The 19618-nt window shown below is 37.7% G+C and overlaps 1 protein-coding gene across 2 annotated transcripts in view; it reads right to left on the bottom strand.

Annotated features, from left to right (window-relative positions):
* Positions 1-12462: 12462 nt before the first annotated feature.
* OSBPL11 (oxysterol binding protein like 11) overlaps positions 12463-19618 on the bottom strand; it is an 86323-nt gene continuing 79167 nt past the window's right edge. For both annotated transcript variants that reach the window (XM_025913550.2, XM_086675160.1), the window contains 2 exons: positions 18489-18642; positions 12463-14176 (listed from right to left, as the gene is read on the bottom strand). In XM_025913550.2, the coding sequence (XP_025769335.2) occupies positions 14111-14176; positions 18489-18642 (220 nt within the window). In that variant the 3' untranslated portion in view covers positions 12463-14110. The remainder of the gene's footprint in view (positions 14177-18488; positions 18643-19618) is intronic.

The raw sequence follows: 19618 nt of genomic DNA, 5'->3' as shown, positions 1-19618 counted from the left end.
AATCTTTTGCTTCACTCATCTTCAGTGGATATCTCTGCCCATAACCTCGCTCTGAAAAACAAAGAATCCCCCCAAAGCAGGACACAGAGGAAGAGGAGGGGAGGATCTGGTAATGACAGCACTTCGAGCTTTGGTGTTATAGTATCTGCCACGCAAATGCATGTGCATTTATATGAAATGGATAGAAAGAGGGGCTGGAGGGATACAGAGCACAATGTTAATGGTTTGGGGATGGAAAGTGAAGGCGAAATCCAAGGGCAGCGTTCACTTGTTGCTTTATAATCTCCTGTGATTTTAATATTTTACAAAGAGAAATAAACTCAAGTTCTGCTCAAGCAACTTTTTCTTAAGTATGGAAAGTCACCCTCTGGTATCCTTCCAAGTGGGAATGGAGGTCGAAGGGAGGAAGGTTGTATTTATATATACACATCTCCATCATCTGAAATGTTACAAGGAGCATCCGTTACTTTTATATTAAAAAACAAGCTATTTAAAAGAAAAAAGCAATACCATGTAATAACTATGTAGTACTATTATGTAATAAGCACAGGAACACAGAGGAGGAGCCTTCATCCAAACAGGAATGGCAATGAGAGAAGGAAGAGGGAAGAATTAACCCAGGCCAAGAGGTGGAGTGGGTGGGGCACAGAAACCCTGCAAGAGAGGCACTAAGGCATGAAACAGATGTATTTGGGGCAGATATGACATTATCACGTCCTGGAGCACGAAGGTGAGTAATCCTGGGAAATGATGGAGAGGTGGGAGGGGGAGGAAAAGGGATGGCAGAAAATGATCCATTTAAGCTCAGCCATCTGGTCCATGCTTGCTGGTTATCAAATGTTTACCACATAATATTAAGTGATTTATGTAGGACAAGAAGTCTCTCCTGTAGGCCTCAGAACTCATATTCAGCTGTACACTTCAATTCACCTCTGCTTCTTAATTTTATTTAAAAATTTTGAAAAATTAGGGGTGCCCGGGTGGCTCAGTCGGTTAGGCGTCCGACTCTTGGTTTCGGTCAGGTCATGATCTCATGATTCCTGAATTTGAGCCCCCCCCCTCCCCCAACGACTGCGCTGACAGTGTGGAGCCTGCTTGGGATTATCTCTCTCTCCCTCTCTCTGCCCTTTCCCCACTCACACTGTCTCTGTCTCTCTCAAAATGGATAAACTTAAAAAAAAGAGTAAATAAAAAAATTTTAAAAAGAATTTTGAAACATTAATACATGTACTTAGTTCAGATGTTAAGTGACACAAACAGATATACATACAGTAAAACGTAAGTCAGCCTTCAACTTCTCATCTCCACTCCCTTGCTCTCCTGCCTTGAGTCAGCCACAATAGGATTTTTTCAGAATTGGAATTACTAGTTTTTTAAAATTTTGCAGCCTGGTATCTGGGCTGCACAATGTCATCCCAATTTGGAAGAAGCCACATACAATGCAGGCTATCTAAATGTCTTGAGCCCAGCAGAACAGGTCTAAAGAGAGTAAGTGTAGTTTTCCCTAAAGCTCACCTCAACAGAAAATCCAAAGTTTCAAATGTTTATGAGAAATATGCCTATTTTTAACAGTGACCTTGATTAAAATGATAAAAAAATTAAAAATTCTTATGGGCCAGAACTTACAGCTAAGAGTTTGCCCGAGGTAATGGAGAAAAGACTGAAAGGCAAGCTTCCTGACTACCTGCGCAAGTATTCAGTCTTTTACTGCACTTCCGGGTGGTTCTGAAAACCAGGAAAATAGGAAAATTGGAAAATAACAGTATAACAACTGTGAATGGAAATATAAATCTCAAGTTACCTCTGCTTTTAAATAGGCAAGGGAACATGGATACCCTAGCTCTGAGCCCTGTTTAACTAGAATCTTAGTTAATATTAAAAAAAAATTAAAAGTTTTTCAAAAAGTACATTCTGTATGATTCAGTTGTATGAAGTCCAAAACGAGCAAAACTAATATTCTGTAATAGAAATGAGAATGGTTGCCTCTGGGAGGCTGGGAGATTTGACTACAGAGGGGCCTGAAGGAACACTCTCAATTAAGTTAAAGGTTCATATCTTGATTTGATGTGGGCATGGGTATATACAATTATCAGAACTCACTAAACTGAATGGCTACTTACATACATTTTATTGTTGATAATTAAAGAGAATTCGAATGAAATGAAATTCATTTGAAAACCAAGTGAAAGTTGCTCACTCTGTGATGTAATTTTTGGTCTTATACAGAGCAAACCAATTGTCTGCTTTAGTCCTTTGAATGTATTTGTGAGTGACCACGTGATTCACCAGTGATTCATTATGCACCAAGGGAAGGAAAGGGCTCAATACACTTGGAGACTTGGAACATTTTTGTGTCATTTCTTTAGTGTGACTGGGTTTTGCAGGAATTCATCAAGCTTTCAGCAGCGATATGCTCTCAGAGATGTTTGCAATGAAAGTGTTTGTCCATCCATCATTATGTTGAGTTTCAAAACACCTGATAAAACAGGAATTATTATTTGTTTTGCAATTTGTGAAGGTAAAATTCAGAAAAGTAAAAAATCTGCCCATATCCCACAGTTATTAAAAGACAGAGCTGAAATGTCAATTCAGATTCAAGGAATTTGGAATTATACATGTAGGATTTTGTCCACTATGTCATATTTCAGAAAAATCCAACTCTCTGAGAGTGAGAACTAGGTTCAGAGTGATACTCTTGGAGAATACTGTCACTTCCAGGAACATAGTGAATTGAATGTCATAAGGTAGGGCCAAAACTAGGATGAGGCAAATAGGTACTTAGGGTGCAAAATTTAAGAAGGTGCTTTCTCTGGTTCAGGCAACTGTCAATGGTTGTTGACCATTGTAACCATGTTGACCATTGTAACCATGACCACGTAACATGGTTGTCAACATTACCTTGTTATTACTGATTTAAAGATAAGGAAACTGAATCTCAGAGCTAGGTTAGATTTACTTGACTAACGTTTCACTAATAGTAAATAGCAGAACCAAAAATTAAGAAGGGGTCTTTAAGCTTCAAATTCTACCAAGCCCACTCTTCAATAATGCTTTGTGATTTAGCCATAAGGAGTATTAAGACCATGAGGTTTTTAATTTATTATATGTTTAATAAACAATTGACCAAATGGCTTCCAAATTCAAGTGCAAACTTAGGCAAGAATAACCATCCAACAATTCCTGATCAAAAACTCTCAGCAAAGTAGGAATTGAACTTCCTCAAACTGATAAAAGAGTTTCTATGAGGGGCGCCTGGGTGGCGCAGTCGGTTAAGCGTCCGACTTCAGCCAGGTCACGATCTCGCGGTCCGTGAGTTCGAGCCCCACGTCGGGCTCTGGGCTGATGGCTCAGAGCCTGGAGCCTGTTTCCGATTCTGTGTCTCCCTCTCTCTCTCTGCCCCTCCCCCGTTCATGCTCTGTCTCTCTCTGTCCCAAAAATAAATAAACGTTGAAAAAAAAATTAAAAAAAAAAAAAAAGAGTTTCTATGAAAAGCCTATAGCTAACATCATATTTAACAAAGACTGCTTTGCCCTAAGATCAGGAACTAGGCAAGATGTCTGCTCTCTCCACTTCTATTTCATTTTGTACTGGAGGTTCTAACCAATGCAATAAACCAAGAAAAAGAAATAAGGCATTCAGATTGGAAAAGAAGAATAAAACTGTCTTTGTTCAAAGATGACAAGAACATCTTTGTAGAAAATTATAAGGAATCTACAAAAGAGCTACCAGGTGAAATAAATGAGTTAAGCAAGGCTGTAGGATACAAGCTCAATATACAAAAATAAATTGTACTTCTTGTGTATATTAGCAACAAACAATTAAAAACTGAAAATGTTTTAAAATGTCATTTACAAAATAAAAAATATGAAACACTTAGAAATAATTGATATAAGATATGTAAACCTGTATACTAAAAAAAAAAAAAAAAAAAAACCCAAAATATTGCTGAGAGAAATTAAAGAAGACTGAAATAAGTGGAAAAACACTGTGTTCATGGTTCAAGAGACTCGAGACTGGTAAGAAGTCATTCTCCCCAAATTGCCTGATGGATTCAACTAAATTGCAACAAAATCCCAGAAGGCTTTGTAGAAACTGACAACCTTATCCTAAGATTTATATGGAAATGCCAACTAGAATAACCAAACAACTTTGAAAAAGAACAAAGTTGGAAGACTTATACTATCTGACTTTAAGATTTATTATGAAGATGTAGTAATCAAGACAGTGCAGTGTTGGTATAAAGATAGACAAACCAATTTGATGTAACAAAACAGGGTCCTTACTAGACACATACACTTATGATCAGCTGATTTTATAGAAAGGTGTAAAGGCTATTCAATAGACAAAGGATAGTCTTTTATTCTTATTTTTTGTTGAAGTATAATTGACATACAACATCGTTTTAGCTTCAGGTGTACATCATAGTAATGCAATATTTTTATACATTACAAAATTATCCCCATAAGTCTAGTAACCATCTGTCTCCACACAAAGTTATTACAATATTATTGACTATATTCCCTATGCTGTACATTTCATCCCCATGACTTATTTATTTGATAATTGGAAGGTTTTTTTCTCTTAATCCCCTTCACCTATTTTGATCACCCCCAACTCTTACCTGTTCTGGCAACCATCAGTTTGTTTCCTATACAAGTCTATTTATGTTTTGTGTTTTCATTTGTTTTGTTTTTTAGATTCCACACATAAGTGAAATCATATGGTATTTGTCTTTCTCTGTCTGATTTATTTCACTTAGTATAATACCCTCTAGATTCATCCATATTGTCACAAATGGCAAGATTTCCTTCTTTTTTTTATGGCTGATTAATATACCATTGTGCATGTGTGTGTATATGTATGTACATATATCACATCTTCTTTATACATTCATCTAGAGATGGACATATGGACATTTAGGTTTCTTATATGTCTTGGCTATTGTAATTAAGGCTGCAGTGAACACAGGGGTACATAGAGCTTTTTAGTGTAAAGGATAGTCTTTGAAATAAATGGCACTGGAAAGAATTGGGTATCCACTGCAAAAAAAAACAAAACAATTTCTGATACATATTTTGCACCATATTCAATAAAATATTAACTCAAAATGGATTACATGCCTAAATGTAGGAGCTTAAACTATAAAACTTCTGAGAAAATATAGGAGAAAATATTTGCAACCTCGGGTTAGGGAAGATCTTGGATATGATACCAAAAGCATGATCCATAAAAGAAAAAGTTGATAAACTGGACTTTATCAAAGTTAAGAACATCTGCTATTTGAAAGTTATTGTTAAAAGAATGAAAAGAGAAGCCACAGACTAAAAGAAATTATTTATAAACCAAATGTAAAAGGCTTATATCCAGAATATATAAAGAAATCTCAAACTTCAATAAGAAAACAAATAACCTAATGAAAATATGGGCAAAAGATTTGAACAAACATTTCACCAAAGAAGGTACACAGGGGGCATGTAAGCACATGAGAAGATGTTCTGCATTACTACATTGCATCATTAGTTATGCAAATTAACATCAAAATAAGCTGCCATGACGCACCTATTAGAATAGCAAAAATTAGAAAGACTGTCCATATCAAGTGTTGCCAATGATGTGAAGTACCTGGAACTCTCCTGTACTGCTTCTGGGGGTGAAAAACAGTACAACCATTTTGGAAAACCCTCTTGCAATTTCCCAAAAAGTTAAAAACATATGCCTACCATTCCACTTCTAGGTATTTACCCAGGATAAATGAAAGCATATGTCCATACAAAGACTTGTACGAGAATATAGCAGCCTTGTATGTACTAGACCAAAACTGAAAACCCTAATGTTTATCAACTGGTGAACGAATAAACAAATTGTGGTATAATCCAAACAATGAATTACTATTCAGCAATAGAAAAGAATTAACTTCTAATGCATGAAACAACATGAATAAGAAGCAAAATAGTTATGCTAAGTGAAATAAACCAGACCTCCCTCCCAAAATAGACCATACTGTTGATTCCATTTACAGAAAATTCTAGAGAATGCAAACTAATCTATGACATAAAGCAGGTTAGCGGTGGGGTGGATTGAATGGTGGCCTCCAAAAGATATGTCCACATCTCAATTCCCAGAATTATTAATTTACTTGGCAAAAGGGTCTTGGCAGATATAATTAAGAATCTTGAGATAAGGGGGCACCTGGGTGGCTCAGTCAGTTAAGCGTCCAACTTCGGTTCAGGTCATGATCTTTTTGGTTCATGAGTTCGAGCCCTGTGACGATCTCAGGGCTGACTGCTGGGAGCCTGGAGTCTGCTTCGGATTCTGTTTCTCCCTCTCTCTCTGTCCCTTGCACTTCGTCTCTCTCTCTCTCTCAAAAATAAATAAACATTTAAAAAATAATCTTGAGAATAAGAGATCATTGTGGATTATTCAGGTGGGATTTTTTTTTAAGTTTATTTATTTATCAAAAAAAAATATTTATTGTTTGTTTATTTTTGGGAGAGAGACAAAGCATGAGTGGGGGAGGGGCAGAGACTGAGGGAAACACAGAATCTGAAGCAGGCTCCAGGCTCTGAACTGTCAGCGCAGAGCCTGCTGCAGGGCTTGAACTCCCAAACTGCGAGTTCATGACCTGAGCCAAAGTCGGACACTTAACCCACTGAACCACCCAGGCACCCCTATATATTTTGAGAGAGAGAGAGCACAGTATGGGAGGGGCAGAGAGAGAGGGGGAGAGAGAAAATCCCAAGCAGGCTCTGCTCTGTCAGTCCGACACAGGGCTTGATCTCAGGAACCATGAGATCATGACCTAAGCTAAAATCCAGAGTCGCGCGCTTAACTGACTGAGCCGCCCAGGCACCTCTCTAGGTGGGATTTTAATTTAATGTCAAGTGTCCTCATAAGAGGAAGACAGAGGAAAATTTGAGACAGAAGAAAGGAAGACCCCGAGAAGAGGTCAAAATATGACCACAGAGGCAGAGATTATAACTGGCCACAAATCAAAGAAAAGTCAAAGATACCAGAAGCTGAAAGAAACAAAAAATGGCTTATCTCCTAGAGCCTCTAGAGAGCGTGGCCCTGCTGCCACCTTGATCTCAGACTTCTGGCCCCCAGAACTGTGAGGGAATAAACTTCTATTTTAAGTCACTCATTGTGTGTAATTGTTATGGTAACCTCAGGACACCAATACAAGAGGTTCCCTGGATATGGGACAGCAGTGGAGAGAGGGAAAGTGGGAAAGAGAGACTACCAACAGGCCAGAGTAAACACCTGAGAATGATAAATATTCTCATTATCATGATAGAGGTGATGTTTCATGGGAATACACACATCAAAACTTATAAAATTATATGCTTAAAAATGTTTAAGTCCATTGCACATTAACAAAGCTGTTAAAAAGAGGGGTGCCTGGGTGGCTCAGTCTGTTGAGCACCCGACTTCGGCTCAGGTCATGATCTCTCAGTTTGTGAGTTCGAGGCTCGCGTCGGCTCTGTGCTGACAGCTCAGAGCCTGGAGCCTGCTTCGGATTCTGTGTCTCCCCGTCTCTCGGTCCCTCCTATGCTCATGTGTTGTCTCTCTCTGTCAATAATAAATAAACGTTAAAAACAACAACAAAGCTGTTAGAAAAAAGACATCATGGGTCTACAACAAGACTCCACTTGCAATATTCTGACCTCTTCTGAGTAGTCCACATAACATTGAGACATGGTGCGTTCTCAGGAAACTGATCATAAGATGAAACCTCACCATATGAAGCCCAGCTGAATAACCTCAGAATATTAGCATTGGGAGAACGGACATTCAAAGATACCAAGTATTGCTACGTGCAAGAAAAAATGTTCTCATCTTATATGAACTCCATTAGAACTGAGACAGATCCTGGTACAAAGAATTTTGGTATAAAGTGTTGTCCACAGATAAAATAGCTGTTGGAGGAGCAGATCCTGGGAGACCACCTAGATATTGTAGAGTGGATGCCTCTCTTTGACTCTTTCCTCTGTTGGGTCCTGTTTTTCTTGATTTCTTATCTTTCCAATTCCTGCTTTTTTCCCCTCCTCTGATGTGTTGCTGGAGCATGTGCTTTTTCATAGCTTCCAGAAAAGGAACAGCTAAGACAAAACTGTTTTAAATTTTGCATGTCAGATTCGTCTTTTGGCTGGGGATAAAATTCTAGGCAAAACTAGAAGTATTTCTCTTTAGCCTTTTAGCTTTCAGTGATGTTGAAAAGCCTGATGCTATTGTTTTTAGAATCTTCTCTTTGCCCTTAGTGTTAGAAATTTCACAATGATGTGGTTTGTTTGGGGCTTTCATTTTTCCCTTATTGTGCAGGACATTCATGGCATTTTCATTTGGATTCATGTCATCCAATTCTGGGAACTGTCTTGTACATATATATAATGTATGTATTTTTACTATTTTTCCTTCTGGTTTTTAATTCCTTGAATCTTCACTAGCTATATGTTAGACTTCCTGGATTGCTCTTCTAATTTTTGTATTTCTCTCCTATTATCCATCTTTTGTCCTTTTGTTCTATTTGCCAAGAGTTTACCCTTACTTACCTTCTATAACTTCTTTTGAGTGATTAATTTGAACTATCATATTTTTAATTTCCAAGACATGTTCTTTTTCCCTCAACAGTCCATTTAAAATAAGCATTTGTGTTTCATACAAGCAAGACGATCTCATCTGAGGATTTAATTTTTTTCGATTTCCCACCATTTCCTGAATTATGGATTTCCTCAAAATTTTTTCCTGTTTGGTCTTTTTTTTATTCGCTAGAATCTTTCTTCAAATGTCTGCCAATCTTCAGCTGCTAAAATGAGATGTAATGTGTTGTCTATATATACAATGTGTTGGTGGGAGGATGGATGTGTGTAGATTCCTGGTGAAAGGTTATGTTAGTGACTTGGCTTTACTGTAGTTAACAGGATTGTCAACTGAGAATTTTTTTTGTTGGTGGACCCTCCAAATATATCTGTAGTAATTTTTTTCTGGAGTTGTTCCCCCAAAAACGATTTTTTTCTTCAGATCTTTCATTCATTAATTTTTAAAAATATATTGTCAAATTAGCTAACATACAGTGTATATACAGTGTGCTCTTGGTTTCAGGGGTGGTTCATCACTTACATACAACACCCAGTGCTCACCCCAACAAGTGCCCTCCTCAATGCCCATCACCCATTTTCTCCTCTCACCTGCCTCCCCCTGCCCCCGCATCAACCCTCAGTATATTCTCTGTATTTAAGAGTCTCTTATGGGTTTGCCTCCCTCTCTGTTTGAAACTATTTTTCCCCTTCCCTTCCCCCATGACCTTCTGTTAAGTTTTTCAAGTTTCACATGAGTGAAAACATAGGATGTCTGCTTTTCTCTGGCTTATTTCACTTAGCATAATACCCTCCAGTTCCATCCACATTGTTACAAATTTCACTCTTTTTCATTGCCAAGTAATATTCCTTTCTATATATAAACCACATCTTCTTTATCCATTCATCAGTCGATGGACATTTGGGCTCTTCCCATGGTTTGGCTATTGTTGGAAGTGCTGCTATAAACATTGGGGTACATGTGCCCCCTATGAATCAGCACTCCTGTATCCTTCGGATAAATTTCTAGTAGCGCTATTGCTGGGTCATAGGGTAGTTCTATTTTTAACTTTTTGAGGAAACTCCATACTGTTTTCCAGAGTGACTATGCCAGTTTGCATTCCCACCAACAGTGCAAGAGGGTTCCCCTTCTCCACATCCTCGTCAACATCTGTTGTTTCCTGAGTTGTTAATCTTAGCCACTCTGATCAGTGTGAGGTGGTATCTCAATGTGGTTTCGATTTGTATTTCCCTGATGATGAGTGACGTTGAGCATCTTTTCCTGTGTCTGTTGGCCATCTGGATGTCTTTGGAAAAGGGTCTATTCATGTCTTCTGTCCATTTATTTACTGGATTATTTGTTTTTTGGGTGTTGAGTTTGGTAAATTCTTTATAGATTTTGGCTACTAACCCTTTATCTGATATGTCATCATTTGCAAATATCTTCTCCCATTCTGTCAGTTGCCTTTTAGTTTTGTTGGTTGTTTCCTTTGCAATGCAGAAACCCCAAAAAGGATCTTTTCATCTCTTGCCTAAAGAGATAAGCCTGACTGCCAATATTTGGGGAATGGGATAGGGAAAGATGCTGTGAGATCTCGTACTTAAGTATGTAGACTTTAACTTGTTCCTCATTTTCAATTTATCAACTTGTGTTCCTGAATTGGAAACCTCTCTCGTTCAATCTCTCCAGTCTTGTAGGGTGGAACAAGGGTTAGTCACCTAGTTGCATTGTTTGGGGCTTCTTATGTAGACTTTGAGCCAAACTCCTTGCTTTAACATTTTTTTTCATTATCATTTTTAAGTAAGCTCTACGCCCAATGTGGGGCTTGAACTCATGACCCCAAGATCAAGAGTTGCATACTTTACTGACTGAGCCAGACAGGTACCCCCCAAATCCCTCATTTTCAACTCATTGATCAACTGCCTTCCAAAGAACCTAGGTACCACGAAGCCTTTCTAGGGGTTGGAAAGACCAGTTAGCCTTGCCCTTGTCAACGACTCATTTTCAGGAATTTAGGTTTTGGTTTCTTCCTTCACGTAAGCCTGTAAAGATAGGGATAGTATTTGTCACATCGAGTCTAATGCATCATCTGGCCCCAAAGGAATACTTAACAGATGTTTGTGGAAGGTCTAGCTATATGAAGTGAGCACTAAACTTTGAGCAATAATTTTTTCATCGACAAAGTTGGAATGGCCATCCCTGACTTTGCAATTTCACAGTGTTACTGTGAACATCAAGTACTGAAAACATGTGGAAAAGCTTTGTAATATGTAACAATTTCCTGTGCAGCTTGGTTTTCGGGCAAGGAGGGATTTTATGCCACTAGAATATATGTTTTACTGGAATTTTCATTTTCATGTATATGAACTTGTCTTTTATATTCCCATCTGGTAGACTCATCTTCTCTTTCTTCTCCCACTATCTTTGCTAAATCACCATTCGGCTTCCAGTCACTGTACTAACTCTAAGGAACTGGAATCCCTCCCAAGTGTAGACTGTGGAGTGATCACACAAAATTGCCTTTCTTTGGAGGAGCACATTGAATAGAAGTTAGCCTTCATCTTAAGGCAATATTTTAAACAAAATTTCATACTTATATAATTAATTAATAAATCCTTTAAGAATTAATCTATAGAAAAAAATTTTTTAAAGAATTAATCTGTAGAAGTTGGTTCATCAAGTACCAGATGTTTATAGTTATGAGTAAAGTACTAGAATTACAGAATGAGAAACTCAATACTTTTCTTATTATTTTTGGTGACAAGTAGGCATTAGAGGTGATGTTGGTTACAACTGAAGAGTTCAGGGAATCAATATGTAGATGCCATATCTCACCCAATACACAACCTAAAAATTACTTTCAGGGCTTCAAAACTATCTATTCAAAATGTAATTAATTAGAATATAAATGATGGAGCTTAAATACAAACATTTGACAGAAGGGATAGGGTGATAAGTGTTATCATCATGGTAAAAAGAAAAAAAAATCCAAATAAATGGCCAGAACATTGTCTTTTTGTCACTACTGCTCTTGGACTTCTTAACACACATTTCCGAAAAGCCAGAAAGAAAGCGCACATTTAAAACTTTGATCCAGGGACACTTAGGTGGCTCAGTTGGGTTAAGCATCTGACTCTTGGTTTCGGCTCAGGTCATACCTCGAACATGAGTTTGAACCCTGCATCAGGCTCTGTGCTGACACTGCAGAGCCTGCTTGGGATTCTCTCACTCCCTCTCTCTCTGCCACTCCTCTGCTCGCTTGTTCTTTTTCTCTCAAAATAAGTAAACTTAAAAAAAATTTTTTAAATAAATAAACTTTGACCCCAAAGAAAAAGATACAAATCAGTGGCAACTGCTGCAAAGATTCATTTCTCTGGCTAATTACCAACAACATGTAGATAAAAAATAAAACAGAAAAGACCTCTAACTCTTATCTGGTAGATAAGCTGCAGTGAAGTCAAGATGGAGACAAGGTAAAATAATTACCCAAAATTGGTTATTATTATTTCACTCTTGTCAAAGAATCAACCCAATATCATGAGATTTCAATTACTTATAAATGTATTTTTTTCTTAAGAATTTTTAAAATCATATTTCAATAATTCTTAAAATGGCTCAACAACTGAAAGAAATAAATAAGTATTCAAATGGTTCAAAGAATAAAACAAAATCTCGAGTTTAATTTTACATTCTTGCTCTATTTCCAGACTATTTAAACATTTTAATTTTTAAAACCTCTTATTGAATATACTTCCTTATCTCCCTAAGAGATTCCTGAGGGTAAGAATTTAAAGAAAAAAAATCCATGTCCCTCTCAAATGAATAGGGGGCTAACTCCTCTAAACACAAACCTTCTATTTCTCTCCTTTCATAAAACAGACAAAGACATTATTGTTCTCTAGTTTTATTATTTTTCAATCTTCCCAACACATGAACTATAACTCATTTTGAGATTTTTCAGTGCATTTCACAGCAAAAATGAACAAGGGAATCATTAAAATGGTTGTACATAAACCAGTTATTCTCTTATAATTTACAATTTGTTGAAAAAATTATTGTTTTGCTGTTTTCATCCTATTAAACCCTTCAATAAAACACAATTTATCAGAGCACAAAGCTTAAACTTCTTATGATGATGCAAGAGACACAGCCACCTACAATGGCTGATGACTAACAGGTATATGTTACACACACTGATTGGAAGACCACATCAGAAGAAACAGAGTAAGGCACCACTCTTGGAAAATTAAGGTAGCTTGCAGTAACAAGTGTTGAGCACCATAAGTAGGTACTCAATAAATACTTGAATGAATGATGAAAGCCATAATTAGCACTATTCTTTTAGTTGCCAGCAATCCTTCAACCTCAATAAAATACTTATTAAAAAAAAAAAAGAGATTTGTACCTGAATACAACTTCCTGATATCTTTTTTCCTAATATCTTTTCACTTCATATTCTTTCTTCAGCATTTGAGTTTCCTTGAGAAGAAAAGAAAACCATACCATACATGCACTCCGCCATATATATAACTTCTGAATTACTGACAAATATGAATAGTTGTTTTAAATTTGAATGGGCAGAGGTAAGATGAAGCATACTTATTCAGAGGGATAGCACATAATACTGGATATTAATCTACAAGTGAAAAAAAGGTAAGGAAAAAAAAGTAACAGTTTTATTTTTTAAATGTTTGCTTTGTTCTTTAATGCCTCAGTTCTTGAGAAAGGCCAAGATCTCATCATATTGACATGAACACATTTAAAAAATTGTCTCTCAAGTGTAACATTTAATAAAACTAGGTATTGAAAAATGTTCTGAAATTTTTCAAGTCAATGTTGTTTTCAAGTATAATAAAATGCTCAGAAGAAAAAATTCTCCATGGTTATAATTCTAATCAATTTATAAATATACTTTTTAAAAGAGAGTTCCAACAGAGGTGGATAATGGATAAGTTCCTCAGACACAGGCACACAGTCTCTTTGAAGGAACAGAATGCCTTGTTACTACAACCTGGTTGATTTTTTTAACACTGATTTCAGGCACAATGGCTGAATCCACTTCTGGGTCATCGTCCTCCTCCTCTTGGGTTTGTTTGTAAGAGCAGTGAATACTTCAGTTACTGACAGAAAGCAAAGCACAAACTCTGAAAGAGACTTCACTCTTTACTATAAAGAAATCAAAATCACTGAGTTCTCACGCTTGTGTGTATCTGCTGCCCCCATGCAAAAATAGGGGATTTAAACCTAACTTTAGGAGCAGGAGCTGGATAAAAGATGAATCATCTAACAATTCACGTGAAAGGTTTTCGGATGATATTGCTCGTATCACATGAACAGGTTGGTGAGAGGCCCGTCGTGCGTCTTCAACACTTTGGTCTTGCTGCAGTTCTGTGGTGCCCTAACAGGGACATTCGGGTTTAGCCAGATTCAGTCTGTGCAATCAGGAAGCAGGTTACTCAGTGCAATGACTCCATTCTGGGAGGGTTTAGGGTAAACAGAGAAGAAGTTCATTTGGTCGAGTCTCAGATAGTGTGTGTCACTCCGCAGGCTGTGTTGCTGGAATTGTTTTCCAAAGGGGCTTATGATAAACCCAGCCATCTCCCTGAAACAAGTAGAAAAATAAATTAAATTCCTCTAATATTTTCACAATCAGTAACCAAAACTAGAAGCAACATCTTCACTAAGGTGGAATTCTACTGTCACATACATACATACATACATTTATTTATTTATTTATTTATTTATTTATTTAATTTTTTCACGTTTACTTATTTTTGAGAGACAGAGACAGAGCGCAAGTGGCAGGGGGGCAGAGAGAGAGGGAGACACAGAATCCGAAGCAGGCTCCAGGCTCTGAGCTGTCAGTGCAGGGCCTGACGCGGGGCTCAAACTCACAAACCACGAGATCATAACCTGAGCCGAAGTCGGTGCTTAACCGACTGAGCCACCTAGGCGCCCCATCTACTGTCACATTTAAAAACCAGAGTTTTTGTGACGGAAAAAATTCTCTGTGCTTAAGACATCAAATAATGTCTGTGGTTTGGCTAGGATCAGGGGAGAAATTCTGGTCCGGGGGCACCTAGTTGATGCTCCATCACCACTTTATTTGCAGAAGTCATTTGTAGCAATTCTGCTAATTTTGCCAAGACACTGCAGACTCAGCCTCACCCACAGAGTGACAGGCAGCAGGTGGAGCACAAATGGTCATCAAGCTACTAGCCGTTCTCTACTCAACTCTAGTAGTTGAGTATTATTTTCTAGTTCTTTCCCAACTCTACTCCCATTAGTTTTCCCTGGCTCCTGTGAATAGGATACTGCGAGGAGCAAAGTTAGAGTCAGAGAATGAACTACAACCAGAGAAGACCAAGCGAGGAAAAGAAATGCATGAAGCCACATACTGGAGTACAGGACTTGACACAGTTGAGGTCAGGGTAGCTAAGAGTAGAGTTCAGTGTTTATGGGACTAGGCAAAGTAAGTCAGATCTGAGGGGACCCTGGGTGGCCCAGTGGGCTAAGCGTCTGGCTTTGGCTCAGGTCATGATCTTACAGTTTGTGGGTTCAAGCCCCATGTCGGGCTCTGTGCTGACAGCTCAGAGCCTGGAGCCTCCTTCAGGTTCTGTGTCTCCCTCTTTCTCTGTCCCTTCCCTGCTTGTGTGCTTTCTTTCTCAACAATAAATAAACATTAAAAAAATAAATAAAATAGAAGTCAGATCTGAACCTGTCTTTAACCCATAGCTCCTTCAATTTATTTATACTATATATCTCTATCTCTATCTATCTATCTATCTATCTATCTATCTATCTATCTATCTATCTTTCTATTCTTATTCCAAAAATGACTTAAGACAAGCAATTACTTGGCTCCTAATGACAAGGACTCACTCTCTCCTTGAATGAATTTCATTAAATGATGAATTTTTCTTTTTAATTTTTTGATTTTTTTGTTTTTAAAGTTTAGAGACAGAGAAAGAGTGAGTGGGGGAGGGGCAGAGAGAGAGGGAGAGAGAGAATGTCAAGCAGGCTCCACACTGTCAGCATGGAGCCCGATGTGGGGCTTGAACTCACAAACCATGAGATCATGACCTGAGTTGAAACCAAGAGCCAGACGCTTAACCGAGCCACCCAGTGCCCCTCTTTTTTTTTTTTTTTTTTTTAAAGTTCACTTATTTAAGAGAGACAGCAGGCATGAGCAAATGGGGGAGAGGTAGAGAGAGAGAGAGAGAGAGAGAGAGAGAAAATCCCAAGTAGGCTTTGCACCATCAGTGATGCAGGGCTCAATCCCATGAACCATGAGATCATGACCTGAGCCAAAATCAAGAGTTGGACGCATAACCAACTGAGCCACCCAGGCACCCCAGCTCCTTGACTGAATTTTAGTCAGACTCCTTTGAGTTCTCTTCTTGACTAGGCCTCATCCATGGCCTACTGAACCCAGTTTTAGCAAAGAATTTTGATAAGCCAGTTCACTAAGAATCCCCCCTACTCCAAACCCTGATTTCTAAACTCCTCTTCTTCCACCCTTGATATCTAATCAAGTTCCTCTACCTCACCCCCATCCTTGATATTCGACCAAGATTCTCTTTTCCACCCACTCCTTCGCGTTTCCACTTGTCCTTGTACTCAGAGTTAAGTATAATCCCTCTTCTTTACTACAATAGTCCCGAATGAAGTTTTCTTTGACATTTTTAATAAGTGTCAGAATAATTTTTCTTTAATAATGGCAACCATTAGGTTGTTTATATTAAATCACCTGGTTGATAATTCTCAACTCCTATAGTACTGTTTTTGAAAAAGATGTAACCATCACAGAACGCTAGATTGACAGTGGCTCTTAATAATATCTGTCCAAGAATACATGAGAAGTAGCAACTTTACATGTCATGTTAGTAGCAAGAATTAGGGTGCCTACCTTTTAAAATCTCATTAATTGTACCTTTTTAAAAAAAGATTTTAAGTAATATCTATACCAAACATGGGGTTCAAAACAACCCTGAGGTCAAGAGTTGCATGCTCTATCAACTGAGCCAGTCAGGTGCCCCTATATCTTGCAGCCATTATAGTTGCTCTCGGATCCCAGAGTTCACTTTTAATGAATTAGAGAGGTCTTCCCTTAGGAATTCTCTTCCTAGAATCTGTTCCTGATATCTCAGCTCTCTTAATGAGTTTGAAATGAAAAAAACCACAGTTATCAGACTATAGCTTTTTTTTTTTTTTTTTTAATTTTTTTTTTCAACGTTTATTTATTTTTGGGATAGAGAGAGACAGAGTATGAACGGGGGAGGGGCAGAGAGAGGGAGACACAGAATCGGAAACAGGCTCCAGGCTCTGAGCCATCAGCCCAGAGCCTGACGCGGGGCTCGAACTCCCGGACCGCGAGATCGTGACCTGGCTGAAGTCGGACGCTCAACCGACTGCGCCACCCAGGCGCCCCAATAGCTTTGAATAATAATTACAAACTTTTATTTTTTCATCTAAAAGAGTAGATATGTAAAGTACTTTCGTTTTATTATTCCTATCCATGGAAATGACCAATATTTATAATAGGTACCCAATGATTAGAAAAATGAAAGTAATGAAGCAACTATAATAAACTTAAACTTATAATAAATAAAAAAATAAATAGAGTTTTAAGGTTAATAACTATGCAAAAATCAAAATTAAATTACTTTTTGAAAATTCCTTCTTGATGGACCAATATTAAAATTCAGTGGGCTTCTTTAGACTTGGCTACGGTAAGAAAACTTTTTTTTTTTCCTTTTAAGTAGACTCTACCCAACATGGGGCTTGAACAACCCTGAGATCAAAAGCTGCATGCTCTTCCCACTGAGCCATCAGGCACCGCTGACAAGAAAAAAAAAATTTTTTAATTGAAAAAAAAATGTTTGTTGAATTTTTGAGAGAGAGAAAGAGAGAGAGAGAGAGAGAGAGAGAGAGAGAGAGAGCAAGTGGGGGAAGGGCAGAGAGAAAGGGAGAACAGAATCCAAAGCAGGCTCCAGGGTCTAAATTGTCAGCACAGAGCCCAATGCGGGGCTCGAACTCAGGAACAGTGAGATCATGGCTTGAGCCGAAATCACACACCAACTGACTAAGCCACCCAGGCGCCCCGAGAAAATTTTTCTTGATAACAGCTCTGGTCTGCAGTCATTCACCTTATTCTGAGTTCTACCAGAAACTAATAAACCAAACCAAACAAAGATCTTTAAATTTAGATAAGAATCTGGCAATTATTTGGTCTAGCTGCAAAATCAGTGCATGAAATCTTCTACCTAAGCCATGGTCTCATATAGAACTAGTGGTTCATTACTATAAAATGTACTCCCCATTATTATTACTGGATTTTTTTTATTGTTATACAATTCCTTTTTATGTTAAGCTCAAAATTCCTGGTAGTTTGAACCTACCGTGGGACTGCTATACAAACTGATAAAAAATTTCTATGTGATAAAGCATATACATATCTGAAGGTTATAATGCATGGTCAATTTTTGGTTTTCTAAGCTGAACACCCCACTTTATTCTTTTTTCTTAAATGTTCCAAAGATTCTAGCCAGTGCACTAGCCTTTGTGTAGCCAATTAAGTTTCTCATGTCTCCCTTTAAAATGTAGTCTCTGGAAATGAACAGAAAGTTTCAGTGTAGTTTGAAAGGCAATAAATTGTCAATTGTCTATTCTATTATTGTGACTGGAGATTATGTTAGCATTTTTGTTTGTGGCCAACTTAATTCCAAAAGCCATTTCATCTGAACTGCTGGTAAACTATTTTGTTTTGTCAAATTGTGAAAAGTTCCATGAAAAAGCTCACGGTTATGCTGGACTATTTTTAGAAATAAAGATGTCTAAATGATAACAACTCAAGAAAGCCTAGTAAACTACAGTAGATAACAAGTTTTAGTCTGAAGACATGTAGGACAAACCTCTTTAATAAAATATTTGGTTTTCCAGGGTGTGCCTGTTTCAGTACGATGCCTTTCTTCAGTCCTCTGGCGTTCTTCCAGGGTACGTTTATGCTCTGTGGCTTTCTCGATTTCAGATTCCCTCAGAGAATCTGTCACATTTTTCCACAATCGCCTATAATTTGAAAAAACACACATTTTACATTCTTTAGAAAAATATAATTAAGTAGAACTTATACCTTGAAATTAACAGTAATTTTTAAAAATTGTTTCCTAAATCAGATCTATAATTTCATGCTTATGAGTTATAAGAATACTGACAACTGTGTTTCTGATACTAATGTCAAACATGCTGCTGCTTCTGTTTTCTTTTTAAATTAAGAATAATTTGTATCTTCCCAAGTTATAAACATATTGTTTTTTTAAGAAGCTTAGGAAATAATAAGCAAAAAGGTAAATACAGTTTTTAAAAGCTGAAAGGTAAGAGAGACCACTTTCTGCTTCTGGACATGATGAAATAATAGGGACCAGATTTACCTTCATGCCTTTAATCAAGTAGGAAACCAGACAAAATATATTGAAACAACGGTTTGTAGATATTGAGCAAAAGCCAGTACAGAACACTGATTCCTGTTAATCGGGAAATAAATGAGGGGAGTCCTATGGGTGCTCCAATTCACTGACTAGAGTTTATAGGCACAGCAGAGACAGGAAAGCTCAACAAACTCCAAGCAAAAGAAAACTGCAAGATAATTCTTTGGGGGAAAAAACAGTCTGTTCAACAAATGGTGCTGGGACAACTAGATATCTATAAGCAAAAAGAGGACCTTAGACCCTTACCTCATAATACAATTTTTACAAAAGATAGGAGAAAAATCTTTTGTTTTTTTTAAGTTTGTTTGTTTGTTTAGAGAGAAGCGTGCAAACGGGGAGGGGAAGACAGAGCAGGAGAGAGAGAATCCCAAGCAGGCTCCGCACTGTCATCACAGAGCCTGATGCGGGGCTCGAACTCACAAACCATGAGATCATGACCTGAGCTGCAATCAAGAGTCGGGATGCTTAACTGAGCCACCCAGGTGCCCGGACAGAAGAAAATCTTTAAGTCTTGGGGTTGGGCAAAGATTTCTTAGATATAATACCAAAACCACAAT

Source organism: Puma concolor, chromosome C2 (genome assembly GCF_028749965.1).
Source record: "Puma concolor isolate L17-30 chromosome C2, mPumCon1.1.hap2, whole genome shotgun sequence".
NCBI classification, from domain to species: Eukaryota; Metazoa; Chordata; class Mammalia; order Carnivora; family Felidae; genus Puma; species Puma concolor.
The sequence above is the reverse complement of the archived record's forward strand: the minus strand, read 5'-3'. Positions and strand labels throughout refer to the sequence as shown.